The following is a 16,086-nucleotide window of genomic DNA, read 5'->3' on the forward strand; positions in this document are numbered from 1 at the left end:
TGAAATTTTAAAATAAGATTCTGGCATTTTACAAGTAAAACAGCTTTCCAGGGAGATTTTACTAATTTACATCTCATTAGCAATATTTTCACCAATATTCAACATTCCTATTTTTTTTAAATCTTCAATTTCTTTAATGGGATAGTTAAGGCTTATTCATATTTACCAGGTACTTCTTTTGTGCTCCAAAAACTCTTATGACAACAAGTCTCCTAAAATTATATTGAAACTTGTGGCAAACGTGTGTGCGTGCTTGTTAGTGTGTATATGTAGCACATGCATTTTTCTGAGAATTATCCCTAAATGGTGAAGATCCAATGGTTGATTCCTGTCATCCCAATGGGGAGATGTGTGCGTTTTTGTGTACACTTCGTCACATTTCTTATAAATAGCTTTCTAATTTTTCCATTTGTCTGTTAATATATTTGTTGTAGCTTTTACTGTAGAAGTTTTCAACTCTTGTATGAGGAATGGTCCATCTTTTCTTGCATGATTTCTTTCACTGTTTCTATGCTTATAAGCTCCATTTCCTAGGTCATTAAATATTTACCTAAATTTCTTGCAGCTTCTTGTGGCTTCTATTTCATAATAAATATTAATACATTTGGATGAGCTGCAAAGTATAGAATGGTGACAATAATTCCAGTGCCATGTGGACTTTTCCTGGATGTGGACTTTTCCTGGACTCCTGCTCCCTGTGACAGCTCCTAACAGACTGAACTGTGGTTGGGTTGCATTTTTCAGGGATTTGGCATGGTGATGGGGCCAACTTGGACTTGGTGAACATGTTAAGGACACTACTCTTTTATGGATTCTTGCTGTATTGGCCAAGAGTTTGCTTAAAGGCTTTAATCACTGTAAAAAAAATAGAAGACTGGATAAAGAAGATGGGGCACATATACACCATGGTATACTATTCAGCTAGAAGAAATGATGACATCGGATCACTTACAGCAGAATGGTGGAATCTTGATAACATTATGCGGAGTGAAATAAGCGAATCAGAAAAAAACAAGAACTGCAGGATTCCATACATTGGTGGGACATAAAAGCAAGACTAAGAGACATGGACAGGAGTGTGGTGGTTAAGGGGGGTGGGGGGAGGGAAGGAGGGAGAGGGGGAAGGGGAGGGGGAGGGGTACAAAGAAAACTGGATAGAGGGTGACGGAGGACAATCTCTCTTTGGGTGATAGGTATGCAACAGAACTAAATGACAAGATAACCTGGAAATGTTTTCTTTGAATATATGTACCCTGATTTATTGATGTCACCCCATTAAAATAAAAATTTATTTATAAAATAAAAAAATATTAATACATTTGGAATTTATTTTGGTATAGATTTGAAGGAAAATTTTAACTTCATTTTTTTCTTCTGGTTAATCAATTATTCCAATAACATTTGTTGAATTATCCTTCCTTTTCCACTGATTTAAGATGCTACTAAATTCTCAGGTTTATCAGGGTCTGTTTCTAGTCTGTTGGTCTATCAGAACCACAATGTCTTATAGTAGCATTATAGTCTTTGCTCATATTGATACTGACAAGTACTTGCTTATTTCCTTTTAAAAATGTCTTGATACAAAATAACAAAAATTTTTCAAGATATTTTCTATTGTCTCTTTCCTATTCTCCCAAGGGAAAAGGTCTTAATGAGATTCTGTCAGTTTTATGAGAATAAGTTGAGACCTAATGTATAGCATGGTGACTACAGTAAACGTAGTCACTGTATTGCATATTTAAAATTTGCTGAGAGTAGCTCTTAAGTATTTCCTCCCTCACACCCAAAAGGATACCATGTGAGGCAAAAGAAGCGTTAATTAATGTAACTGTAAAGACTTCACAAGGCATACATCAAACCCTCACATTGTACACTTTAGATATAGAGAATTTTGTCAATTATACTTCAGTGAAGCTGGGGGTGTTGTGGGAGGAAGAACATGGAACGTCTGATTCCATTTAATTCAAAGAGGTTACCATAGAATTACCTAAGTGTCTAAAGAATTCCCCAACAGTATCAAGAATTCAATAGCCTTAAAGTATCTTTAGAGTAAAACATTTAAATATTCTTAAGAAGAAGAAAAAAAAAAGAATTACAAACCAACAAAATAGTTGAGGTAATTAGCTATAACCTTATAGGTACTACTGACTTCTCTGAGTGGATAATGAGATTTCTGCTAAATTTTTAGTAATTATTTAAAGGGGCTCAGCCTGCTTGTCAGGGCAATGAGAAAAATGAGGAGCTTCCTTCCAATCTCAGCATTGACTGAAACCAATAAGCAACTTTCGTCAGCCCAGAAAGCAACCATCTCTCTATTGTGTCTCTTCAACCATTGGGAGATTTAAATTTTTAAAGGTAAAGGAAATTATGCATCTCTCCTGTGTACCAAAGCTACCCCCTTGGACACTAACATACTGACATTATATAAAAAATTACCTAAAGTTGTAACTTTCAACTATAACTACTGGTGTTATTTTGTTATACTTAATAGCCTTTCAGACTAAAAAAAAAATTTGCTGATTTAAACATACAGGTCAGATTGTAAATGTTGTTTTGCAATCTATGATTTTCCCATTTCTTTAGAATAAATTTCTATAATAAAAGTACTGATCAGATAATAAAACATTTATAACTTTGATACATATTGCCAAACTGCCCTCCAGATTGGTACAGTACTTATAATCCTACCAGCAATTAACTTGAGTGCCTGTTTCTACACAGACCAAATTAAGGATTATAAATCTTTTCAGTTTTGGTGATCGGCTAGGAAAAGGTGTATTTGCCTAGGAGTGAGAGTGAATAGATTTTCACAAAGTTAATAGTTATTTGTATGTCTTCTTTCATTTATTTCCTGCTTTTGCCCATTTTTTTCTACTGGAGTTTTTTCTTCTTCTTTTCATTAATGGGGAATTATACTGATTTTATTAAATCCCCAGTCTATAATTTTATCTTTTCTTGTTATATTGGAATAATGGGTTTTAATCAACAATATTTATGAGAATTAGTAGGGAAATTTACAGAGATGTTTGTACTGAGTTCTACCTCAAACACAATCAGAATCACCTATCTTCTTTAAAGATATAGATATCTTTTATATAAATTAGTATGTATTTGCATGTATATATATTTATTTATATGATTATAATATACCCTTCTAGGTAAGAACCATTGATTTGAAGGCTTTATTAACATCAGTTATTATAATATTTTAAGACATGATATATTTGGGACTAAGATTACTCAAAACCATTTTCTTCTATACTAAGTAACTTTCATTGCTATATTGTTTCTGTGTTTGCTTTTAATAGTCATGCTATTTCTTCCTTGACAATGTTTACTTTTGTTCCCCTCTTCTTGCTTCTGTTATAAACTGGGCATAATAATTTTCATATTTAGAATAGTTTAAGTATAATAAATAAGATGCTGTAGTCATCAGGAAGAGAAACTAGGGAAACTAAGGTAGGGTAACCTAAACTAGGAATGGCTTAATGAGAGAAACAACTTGAGACCAACAAATGACCTAGTTTCAGGAGATCAGTTAACAGTTAAGACATTGCTCAATTAGAAAATGGGAAATTTTGCAGTTAGTCCAAAAGAAATGATAGCTCTAAAGTTCTAAGAAATTAGTAGGCTTCTCATGTTGATAGGAACTGAAGGAATACAGGTTCCAGAGAAAGATGAAATCTGGCCAATTTGTTCATACTGTGTTCACAGTGTGGAATCCTAAAGCCATAGAAGACCAAGTAGGACAGTTTAAAATCCAGGAAAAAAATCTTCAGGGTCAAACTGGAAATGTCTTTCACTCAGGAGGTCAGGGACCAAGGTAAAACCTACAGGAACAGGAAGGCTGTAAAGCAGAAGACAAGCGAATCAATCCCAAAGAGGCTAATGACCTAGTATATATAATGGGTTCTGGGAGAACATAAGGATCAAGCCAATGCTAGAAATATCAACAAATTTAACTGGGCTGAAGGTTCAAGCTTTTTAGGTTAGCATTAAGACCTATTTAAACTTGTTAATTATTATCTGTTAGAACTTCACTCACCTTTACAAAGTCCTCTTCACATTTTCTTTAATTAGTAAAAACTGTTTTCACTGAAACGATCCTAAGGAGTTGTCTCCAAACTTAAGTCAGTCAATGTTGCCAAACTAAATTAAAATCACTTGCACTGAAGCTCAGTTTTACAATTAAATGTTACTATTACTGAAAAACTCTAAATGTCTGTTTGCCTTGAATTACATATTTGTTACTGCCATTACTGAATGTAAAATATATAATACCACCACATTATAGGCATATATATTATTTTATGTAATCCTCACAAAAATCTGAAAAAAATTTCCCAATAAAAACAAAAAATATCAAAACCTGAGACATACATAATTCAGATTAAATCTCTACAAAGGGAGAAAATGATGACATAAACAAAAATGGCAGCTGGGTGAATTAATTTCAACTTCCAAGGCAGTGAATGCTTTTTCTGCCACACGAAGGGAATAACAAAACATAAACTTTTTTTTTTGGCAGGTTCTAGAGCTTGATTGTGATATATTGTTTTTCTGTTTTAGAAAACCTGTCCTGAGATGTCTTTTCACTCAATATAGCAGCATGTAATACACACTGACAAGTATTTAGAGAAGCTTACACATTCTACATAGTTGTTCCCATGAATCTGTAGGAAGAATTTCCTCCAGTTGACTGTGTATGTTTTCACATATAATGCATGTCTTAATTATTTTATATACTTTTAATAATATTGCTGCATTTTACTTCTGCTATTTGAAGCAAGCGTCTTATGCTTTAAATATTTTTTCAGAGTGTTTTAACTCCAACATTACAATAGTATGCTAGGTAGTACATTGGGAAAAGTTCAGCCAAAGAAACTAAAACTGAAATGTCTGTGAATGTACAGGCTATATATCTTTTTGAGAAATGTCATAAATCTTTGGCAGTGTTGCACTAGCCTGGGAAGCAAAGTAGTATAGCAAAATTTGGTAACTATGGGCCGTGGCCGGTTTGCTCAGTGGATAAAGCGCCAGCTTGGTGTGCAGATGTCCCAGGTTCGATCCTGGTCCGACCATCTGCTTCTCTTCCCCTCCCTCCCCCTTTTATCTCTCTTTCCCCGGGGGCTGAGGATAGTTCAGCTGGTCCAAGTATTGACCTCAGGTGCCGAGGATAGCTCCGTTGATTTGAGCAACGGCCTCAGACAGAGGTTGCTGGGTAAATCCTAGTCAGAGCACATGTGGGAATCTATCTCCCCTCCTATATTTAAAAAAAAATTTGATAACTATGATTTACACAGAGTTTTCTTATCTGCTTTCATGACCAATTTGGCCAGGAAAGTTTCCAGAAAGCAGTTCTAGGCTGGAAAGTGCCCAAAGTTCTCTTATCCCTCAAGTTCAAATATGTTTCCACTAAAACTTTTTAATAAATAAGTGGAACAGATTAAGTTATCAGACACTCTGAAGAGTTTTTAAAACTTCATGAAATTTATGTAGCTTGACAAGATATGGACTAAACCATGTGCTACTGAAACAAATGAATAAGAGAAAATATGCAATACCAAATAATACAAAATCTCAGATGAGATTAGTACATATGTACTTGTAAGCTTATCAACTTAAAGGACATTAAGAATGATGCTCCCTCTGTCCAGTAACACTTTTAATATCACATAGAAAGACAAGTACCTACAGCATTAATCTTAAAATACTGATTATGTTATCAAGATCCAACCATTTCTTAATAACATTATATGGAGTGAAATAAGTAAATCAGAAAAAAACAAGAACTGCATGATTCCATACATTGGTGGGACATAAAAACGAGACTAAGAGACATGGACAAGAGTGTGGTGGTTAGGGGGGGGGGAAGGGGGAGAGGAGAAAGAGGGAGAGGGGAAGGGGAGGGGGAGGGGCACAAAGAAAACCAGATAGAAGGTGACGGAGGACAATCTGACTTTGGGTGACGGGTATGCAACATAATTGAATGACAAGATAACCTGGAGATGTTTTCTTTGAACATATGATATGTACCCTGATTTATTGATGTCACCTCGCTAAAATTAATAATTTATAAAAAAAATTTAAAAATACTAATTATGATAAATGAGTTATCTTTACTCAGTTCTTTGTTGAAAAATTCTGAATGGAATTCTCATAAAAGGTCTTTTCTTTGACATTAAGTATGATGCCATAAAAAACAATTGTTGGCAACATCAACTCAGAAATTCTCATTTTGACATTCTCATTCATACTATAGTTTCATATAAAAATTCTTAATTTCAAAAGTCAGAATCTTTAGATGCAGATTAAAAAAAACTTTCCAAAAAAAAAACAAAAAACTTTCCTCCTATATGGTACATTTTTAAAAGCACTTTACAAATATCTATTTTTTTCGGAACAGTTAATTTTCTACCTACTTATAGAAATGTCTCACTCTGATGAAGCAATCGGGTTACATGTTACTTAAAATGCTGGCCCTGGCCGGTTGGCTCAGCGGTAGAGCGTTGGCCTGGTGTGCGGGGGACCCGGGTTTGATTCCCGGCCAGGGCACACAGGAGAAGCGCCCATTTGCTTCTCCCCCCTCCTCCCCCCTTCTTCCTCTCTGTCTCTCTCTACCCCTCCCGCAGCCAAGGCTCCATTGGAGCAAAGAAGGCCCGGGCGCTGGGGATGGCTCCTTGGCCTCTGCCCCAGGCGCTAGAGTGGCTCTGGTCGCAGCAGAGCGACGCCCCGGAGGGGCAGAGCATCGCCCCCTGGTGGGCAGAGCATCGCCCCTGGTGGGCGTGCCGGGTGCATCCCGGTCGGGCGCATGCGGGAGTCTGTCTGACTGTCCCCGGTTCCAGCTTCAGAAATTCAAACAAACAAACAAACAAAAAAACCTCAAAAAAAATAAAATAAAACAAAATGCCACCCAACTTCAATATTCTGTGCAATTTTAGAGGAAATTTTAAAAATCTAATCAGATGCAACTTAATCGGTACTGTCAAATGTGTAATAACAGAGATAAGACAGACAACAGAGGCAGGACACTGAGAGAACAGACCCCCGAGCACATAAGCCTCCCTTCCCACTCCCACACACAGACACAAGGGGAAAGACCACATGGACAGAGGAAAAAAGAGGTAAACGGAGAATCACAGGGCTAGTGAGAAAGAGTGACACAGTGCAGTGTGGGAGTGGACAAAAAAGGGAATACTCAGGTCGAGAGGTACAGGGGGCAAGGCAGAACAGAGGAGGGCAGAAATGGGATTACTGCACAGGGGAAGCGGAAGCAGAAGCGGAAGGGGAAGGGGAAGGGGAAGGCAGGCATAGCAAATCTGGCTTTGGTGATAAATTCTAGTCTGTAACAACTTCTCTTCAAGTAATTTCTATTTATATCTCGTTTATATTCCTTGTCCTACAGTTTGATCTATTTCTTATAGATATTTGGTAGAAATTGTTTAAAGTTTTCATCATCTTCTCTAACATTTTATACAACACTTACATCTTGATTATTTACATTAAAAAGAGAGGATATATTATCTAAAGAAAAATTTTATGTGGCTTTGGGATATAATTATTCAGATAACTACAAACACACATTAAGGCCACAAATCTACCCCATGAACTTTCTTCTCTCCCTTTGGAACTCTCCTGGAAACCTAAAATGTAAAAGAAAGAATACTAAAAATAGGCAGAGAGTAATCACCAAGAGTTGCTCTACCTGAAAACTCTATCTTCAAATACCCAGGATGAAGCAGCATTATGCCATTTTTGGCTGTAAGGGTAACAGTGAGATTATCCAAGGAAGCTGAGGAATCTCCACCTCAAAATCTTTCAAGGCAACAGAGATAACAATCAATCCTGGATTAGCTTTGTTTATTTTTACTTACTGATATTTACACCACACAAAAACAGATAGTCTAGAGAGCTATTCTAGCATAAAGATTCTTTCATTGTTTAAATAATATCAATTCTTTTAACCTATGCTCAGAAATTTCTAGATTTCAACCAACTTCATGACTTCTTTTCTGAAAAGTTTTAGGATTTCTTCTTTTTCTCTCAACTTTACAGTTAAACTGCATATCAAAATGAGGAATTTAATATTACTGAATATGAGAAAACTATCTCAGTTTCAGCATATCTATCTGCTGAATCAATATGAGAATTTTCATTCAGGATATCTTTGCTTTAAGAGGGGTAATCTTTTCTTCTTTTCTTTTTAAATTTAAGAACATAAAATTTAGATCTCTGAACTTTGGTTTTTAGTAGACTGGGTCAAAATGAATTTATTAAAAATAAACATAAGCTCATGAAAGATCCTAAGTAGTAGTTACTACTCATTAACAAATTGGGATACAAATTATAAACAAATACAAGTATATAAGCAAAAAAGCAAAAATAGTTCAGTGAGACAGAGAAAAAACCTTGTCCCCAAATATAAGACAATGGAAAACTGTCATTAAAGTGACAACTTAATTGCTGTGTGATTTTTCTCTGTTGAAATGAGTTTGGTGAGAGAGAAAAAAAGTAGTTCCAAATTTGGAGTCCTAGTTATGGCTTGATCAGTTATTAGTTTCATTATATGACACTGGACACCCCACTCCAAGTCTCTGAGCCTTTTTAATGAAACGTGTTTGACTAGGTTAGTATTTCACAAACTTCTGTTGGTGACCCAACAAAAAAAAAAGTGAAATTAAAAAGTATTTTGCCCTGGCCGGATAGTTCGGTTGGTTAAAGCGTCATCCCAAAGTGCAGAGGTCGCCAGCTGAATCCCAGTCAGGGTGCATAGAGGAGCAGACCTATGTTCCTATTCTCTTTCTCTTTCCTTACCTCTCTCTCTCAAATAAATAAATAATAATTAAAAAAGTATTTAAACTCTACATCTGACTCCAGACATCCCCGTATTTTCTAATATACGACGTCATGCATTTCTGAACATAATATAATGATGCAAGTCTTTACAAGAAGGAAGACATTAAAACATTACTTATTAGGTCCAATGAAGTTTTGATACATTGTGTCAAATGCTGAATGGTGTAGCAATTAATCATTTCTCAGTAGAATTATGTATATTTAACAACTAAACATTACATGATTATAACCCATATTCTAGTGAATTTTTATAATCTTTTATTTTAGGTTAGCTCTAATTTTAGTAATATTAACAAATCAGAAAATTTTCAAATGTTCCCAACACTTTAAATGTTAAATCTAATACCAATAGGTCTAATTATTTCACTTTTAGAAAAAAAAAAGTCTCTCAAAGAATAGCTAATAAATATCTACAGCAGTGGAGCATAAATTTAATGGGAAGGATAATTAGCTTCTCAGAAGAAGGCTGACCTCAAGGTTTACAGGCAAGGGAATTTTGTTTGTTGGCTTTATATAAGCTTTATTCAAAAGCCAGTCTTAGAAGAAGTTCATCACAACCCAGAAATATTCCGGAATTCACCATGGTCAATCAAAAGTTAAATGTCAGAAATAAATGTGGAAGAGATATTTTACTTTACAACATTAAATACATACACATAAATACTCTACAATGTTAAATAAATATGACTTGAAAGTTTAATTATCCAGAGCTATCTGGCAAAAAGTTATGTAGATACTAATCAAGATTGAAACATGTTATTATTAATAATTTAAAAATATTTTATTCACAGTTTTCTTCCCACTGGTGTGTCTTTTGAACTTTTTTTCTTCATATTAATAGAAAGTTCTTATGGTATAAAACAGAAAGCCCTTAATCACCAATTGAGTCTTATTAACCACAAAACAGCTCACCATGGCTGTGTGGGGATGGTTGAGAATGCCTTTCCTAAGCTCTTTGAAAGATGCAACAATCATATAGTCACATATATGATAGACTACAGTGTTTCTGAGTTTATTTCCTTTAAATATTCTGTCAACTGTATTCACTGGTCCACAACTGTGGTCCAAAATTACTTATTTGTGAAAAACCAAAACTGAAATCTACAGCCTAGACATACCTGCAAATGATCCCACTCTACCTCGTCCCACTCTGTCCCGTGTTCTGTTCTTTCCTCAGATTTCTCTCACAAGACTTGTGAGAGGAATGTTTATGAATGAGAACTAAGTAAGTTTTAATAACACATGTCAATTTTAAGGAAAGACTACCTAAGATATCAAAAATTTAAAATAATTTATAATACTAATATTCATTTAGAATTAGTTCAAAAAATTTAAAAAATATATAATTGTTTTATACTTTCTAACATAACATTAATTTTTCATTTGGAATTAAGTTCCCACATCACTATTTTCTAATTTTCAATAAGGTTCCAAGTACTTTTAAACAAGAAAATTCAGTTCACCCTTTCTGAATATTTTCTATTACATTCCATTCCTGTACTTTTTAAAAAAACTTTGGTGATTTGTGCATTTATTTAACAAATTTATCATAGAATTTACTCTACAACAATACTCCTGTAAGTGTGTTAGCAAATTATACCTACTTTATGTACATTTCTATACTCTGAGAATTCAAGGCAAACTCACACTCGTTAGGATGGCTATTATCAGCGCATTATTGGTGGGAATGTAAAATAGTACATCCACTCTGAAAAACAATATGGTAGTTCCTCCATCCCTGCACTTTTATTACCAGACAGTGCCAAATTTACAAATGCTTTCATTAAAAAACACCACCCAGAGAAAGTATCTACCTAACCTTTCCAATCACATTTTCCGTTCTTAAAAGAATTATTTTCTCTACTCACAGATAAATGATGATGTACCCTGGAAACTGAAGGCTCTTCTGAAAGGAATAAATCAGCAGCCCTATCCTATGTACCTCATTTAAAACAAGGATGCTGTTCTGGCTGTGAAAAAGGCTGACAAATTGTCTCCTGGCATGTGTGCATTAATCAAAACAACGGCAGGGAGACACAACTTTAAGGGAGTATGTCTGTGTAGTATGATGTGTTAGCAAATTATAAACAGGAAAATAAAAAACTAGTACAAAGGTATTAAACTTCATTTTAAAGTGAAAACTTAAAAGTGAGTACATAAACACTTCTGAAGCTCTGAATATAACAACTTTATAACTTACGCTAACTTTTCATGTTTCCTACAATTAACACATTTGTGTTGAGTTCATTAACATTAACTCTGTCACTTATTTCTGAACATATTAAATATTTTCCTATTCAAAAAATGAGTTACAGATTCTACACTTCAAATTACTTTAAAATAAATAAGTAGAACAGCTTTAGGTTCAAGGACTGCACAAAGGCATTTTTGTAAACTACTGTGGATTGCAAGTTGAAAGAAAATATAGCTGTCCTTTCATCTACATTTGTAGGTAAGTTAGCCACGTAATACCATATATAAACAGAAAGAGGAAAAAGCAAAAAATTTAAGAGAAATGGTCTCCAGTTTTCTGCGCTTAGGCAAATAAACTCCCTAAATGTCATCTGGTTTAAGCTGTTTTTGTTTCTTTATTGAGATTACATACTATCTTTTAGACGGACATTCATGCCTGATCTAAGTTAAGCAATGGACAAATACATTAACCTTAAAGAAATTTAAACAGAAAAATCTTCCAGGTTTGGGCTGGATACACTACAATGTAACCTTTCCCAAATCATTGAGAATACCGACAATAGTTTAATTTTAAAAAATGGGGTGGTGGGAGATGAGAGCCAGCAAGAGGCAACTGGGAATGAAATATTTTTACTCTAAGAAAACTCTCAGGTAAAAGAAGGGTGTAAGATTCCTTCAGATAAATGTATTAAAAAATATGCAATCTTTCTTTCACTGTAACATCGGAAGGCACTTAGCAGATTTCACTGTCACTGAAAATGTCATTGACTTCTTCAAACACTAGTGAAGCATGCACACTGCTTTCTCTCAAAAATGTGGATTCTTAATAAATTTACAGCATAGAAAAAAGTAGATGATGTGATGCAGCAGAAACTACTTGAGATTTAGAATATAGAGACTTAGTGAGGAACAAATCTAGTACACAAAGTACCTTTGGGCAAACCAGAAAAAGGTATTTCTCTCTTGGCAGCCAGAACTCTGGTTCAGCGAGTTAAAAACAGGTAGGAGTCAGTCTCCACTCAAACTCTTTGCTCTGTGCAATATACCAACTACATATTCAGATCAGGAAATTCAAATTCGGTTCCACTGCTTAATAGCCTGGAGTCTTAAACATGTGATTTAACTTAGGCTCAGTTTCTTTAGTTCCAAAATGGTGATTACAGAGCCCGGTTAACACGATTATTGTAGGTATCACACAGAATGATATTTGCTCGCACATATAAGGACAAAAAAATTAACATATACTCCTAATACTAGTTCAGTGATCACACTTGGATGTGTGTAGGAAGAAGGGACGGTAAGTTCAATAGTTGAGCATTCTAAGTTTGGAAATGAAGAAGACACCCAATGAAAAAGAAAATTTTAATTAGCAGCTAAGGCATCTACACTACAGGATAAAACCACATTCAATGAGAAAAAGACTATGTGAGTGATCGGTCTCTTGATTCTGTAAAACCTGTACCTGTAGTACAAAATCCATGTTACTTGAAAAATTAAAAAAAAGAAAAACTTCTCACATCACATAATAATGCTATGAAAATGTATCCATGAAGGAAATCTAAGGGGAAAGATGGGAGAAAAAAGTAGAAGAATCACAATATAAAAGACTTTACATAACCCACTTCTTATTTGACATCAATCTCTATTGTAGATTCATAATGCCTATTAGCACTCTAAAGACTCTAAGAAGTCCTGTAATAAGAAGCTGTTCGACTTATTTAACCCATTGTTCTCAAAACTTATTTGATCACAGGCCATTTTTTTGGTTTACATTTATTAAAAACTCACAGAACTAATTTTTTATTTTTTTCCCTACAGAATGGAATTGGGAATATGTAGTATAGGGAATTCTGAGCCATGTTTTATTTGTACAGTGCCATATAAACAGCACTAGTTCCTAATGATGTTGAAATCAAAATTAAGCTACAGATCCTATTTTTATTTTTTACAAATCTTTTTTTTTTCCAAAGTTGGAAACGGGGAGGCAGTCAGACAGACTCCTGCATGCGCCCGACCAGGATCCACCTGGCATGCCCACCAGGGGGCAATGCTCTGCCCATCTGGGGCATTGCTCTGTTGCAACCAGAGCCATTCTAGCGCCTGAGGCAGAAGTCACAGAGCCATCCTCAGCGCCCGGGCCAACTTTGTTCCAATGGAGCCTCGGCTGCGGGAGGGGAAGAGAGAGACAGAGAGGAAGGAGAGGGGGAGGGGTGGAGAAGCAGATGGGTGCTTTTCCTGTGTGCCCTGGCCGGGAATCGAACCTAGGACTCCTGCATGCCAGGCCGATGCTCTACCACTAAGCCAACCGGCCAGGGCTCTATACAAATTTATGTTAAGGCAAAAGATACAAAAGTGAAACATTTCCTACTATTCTACTGTTTTTACTCACCTAATATTTTCACAGCATAATGAGGACTTTCTAAGACAATTCCTTCTTCTGTATCAAATATTGGGTTATCTATTCCAGTCTTTGGAGGTATCTGGGCTAGTTTCTTAAGCCTCACAGAAGAATTAAGGTCAAGTTCTTGTTTTTTCCCTTCTTCCTCTCGCCTACGCCGTATGTCCTCCTGTTGCTGCCGAATGCGCTCCAGCTGTGCACTCCGGCGTACAGGCATCATCCTGGTGCCCAGGTCCCCAGGGCAGTCAACAGCCATCTCTCGGTGCTTCTGATGTTCCTCTGGTGATGCAAGATCAACATTTTTTACTTCGCTGTCTGATTCCTCAGTAACATGCCCATTCATATGCGATGTTGTCATGGTTATCTATGAAAACTTGTACCACGTTTTATAAATCAATTTTTCCTATAAAGCCAGTCTCTTGATTCTGTAGTATAAAATCCATGTTACTTCAAAAATTTTAAAAAAGAGAAACTTCTCACATCATATAATAATGCTATGAAAATGTATCCATGAAGGAAATCTAAGGGGAAAGATGGGGGGAAAAGTATAAGAATTACAATATAAAAGACTTTACATAACCCATTTCTAATCCCTACACAATAAAGAAAATATCCCATTAAATATATAATAAAGATTAAGTACTTTCCTTTGCTATATAATGTACTTTCACTTTACAGATAACACTGAGAAAATCAAGGCATCCCCCTCCCCCCCCCCCAAAATGCCCTCCCAAGAATTTGATGCATATTGTTATTTTACAGGTGAGAAAAATGATGCATTGGAAGGTTTAGCAAAATGGGGAAGAAAGTTTGAGAATTAGTTTAGTAGAGCATAGGTTACTTAAGGTATAAAGATATTTTAATGATCTTTGTATAGTTGTCTTAACAGTACTTTTACACTCTATTAATACACATAAGATTAAAATAACTTCCTAGTTAACTGCTAAAGAAACTGGCATATAGCATGTCACATTGGTTTCTCACTTGAGGTAAAGGTAATATTCTACACCCAATGAAAAAGAAAATTTTAATTAGCAGCTAAGGCATCTACAGGATAAAACCACATTTAGTGAGAAAAAGACTATGTGAGTGAACAGTATATCTATAAATGGTCACATTAACAAAACAATTTGATTTCTTTATGAGGATTCATTCAGAAAAAAATGGTAGTTACCACTCAAAAAATTTTTAAAGCCAAACTGTACAGAAAATAACATATTGGACATGGAGACCAGAAACCTGAATTTTAATTCTGGTTCTGACACTTCCTTTAGCTTTATGCTCTGAGACTAGTTTCTCTCTCTGAACTTGAGAGTCCTTTGGAAAATTTTTCAGTCACAGGATTGTTCTGAGTTTTAAATGAAATAATGCATGCAAGTTTTAAAACTAAAAATATATATATACTTATTAATTTTTAGTATTAATTTTATTCTCTACTTCTAAAAAACCCTCAACATATTTAGACAAGAAAAGTATTTTACTAGATGACACTGACTTTTTCATAAAGCCATTTCTTGGGCATAAAAAAAGCAGATTGTTATTATATGTGAAAGCCCACACATTATATCTAATTAGTTTTCTTTTGCTCAAGACTTTAAAAATATTTGCAATAATAAACCTACTACCTCCTTAAACGGAGCATCACTTCAGTAAATAGGTGTGTTACAGCACATGCCTACTAAGCAAAAGCTGAGTTTTCAGACAACATTCCTAATGCCCGCCAATCGTCTCTCAACATCTTTGTCACAGGCTGCTTAACACAAACCCACTTAAACTACCAGGAAAACCATGAGACCAACAATCAGAAAAATAGATACAAGCTACATGAGCCACTAGAATTACCTACATTTCACAAGAATTTTGGGAGATTTCTCTGTCTTATATCCAAATCTTAGCTTCTCTGTTTATATGATCTATACATAAATGCCTTATTTATCATTAGACTACCTTCTTTTCCATTAAAATAACAGCTATCAGAATTAATTAGGCAATTCTTAATATTTTACATATTAATTTATGCAAATGTAAGTTCAGCTTATTTGATGTTTTCATTACAAGTAAGCAGAAATTTGTGTAGGAGTTACTCTAGTGCTGAGCTTAATTTTAATTATAAAAACCAGGAGTGTATACACATTTCCAGAAAATTAAACCCAACTTTCTCTATTTACATTTACTGAATATTAAAAAATCAATCCTAATAATAATGTATTTTTTACTTTATATAATAGTCTAAAAAATTATGATCTGACATTAATACTGTCAGCTTAAAAACAATAAGGCCATGCTCATTCATATTCACTATACTAGATGAAGGGGAGCAGATTATAGATCATGTAAGAAAAGACTGGGCCAGAGGATTCTGGGAGTTCCCTTGCTTAGACTATCATGCTTATTTATCTGATCGAGCCTTTGACTCAGAAAAATGTCTGCAAACTGATATTAACTGAGTTAAAATTCTGTTTTAATCTTCTCCCTTGGAATGTTCATAGTCTACTGTAAGAGACAGCAAAGAAATGGAATGATTCTTCTTTCTCAGTTGGTTTCTCTTCATTAGATTCTTCTTTATTTATTTATTTATTTATTTATTTCATTTTTCTGAAGCTGGAAACAGGGAGAGACAGTCAGACAGACTCCCGCCT

The 16,086-nt window shown here is 34.8% G+C and overlaps 1 protein-coding gene across 5 annotated transcripts in view; it reads right to left on the reverse strand.

Annotated features, from left to right (window-relative positions):
- PALS1 (protein associated with LIN7 1, MAGUK p55 family member) overlaps nt 1–16,086 on the reverse strand; it is a 91,282-nt gene that overhangs the window by 35,726 nt on the left and 39,470 nt on the right. For 3 of the 5 annotated variants that reach the window (XM_066278148.1, XM_066278146.1, XM_066278147.1), the window contains one exon: nt 13,439–13,968. In XM_066278148.1, coding sequence (XP_066134245.1) covers nt 13,439–13,805 — 367 coding nt within the window. In that variant the 5' untranslated portion in view covers nt 13,806–13,968. The remainder of the gene's footprint in view (nt 1–13,438; nt 13,969–16,086) is intronic. The other 2 variants (XM_066278149.1, XM_066278150.1) reach the window with 1 other exon arrangement.

Source organism: Saccopteryx bilineata, chromosome 4, assembly GCF_036850765.1.
Source record: "Saccopteryx bilineata isolate mSacBil1 chromosome 4, mSacBil1_pri_phased_curated, whole genome shotgun sequence".
Classification (NCBI taxonomy): domain Eukaryota; kingdom Metazoa; phylum Chordata; class Mammalia; order Chiroptera; family Emballonuridae; genus Saccopteryx; species Saccopteryx bilineata.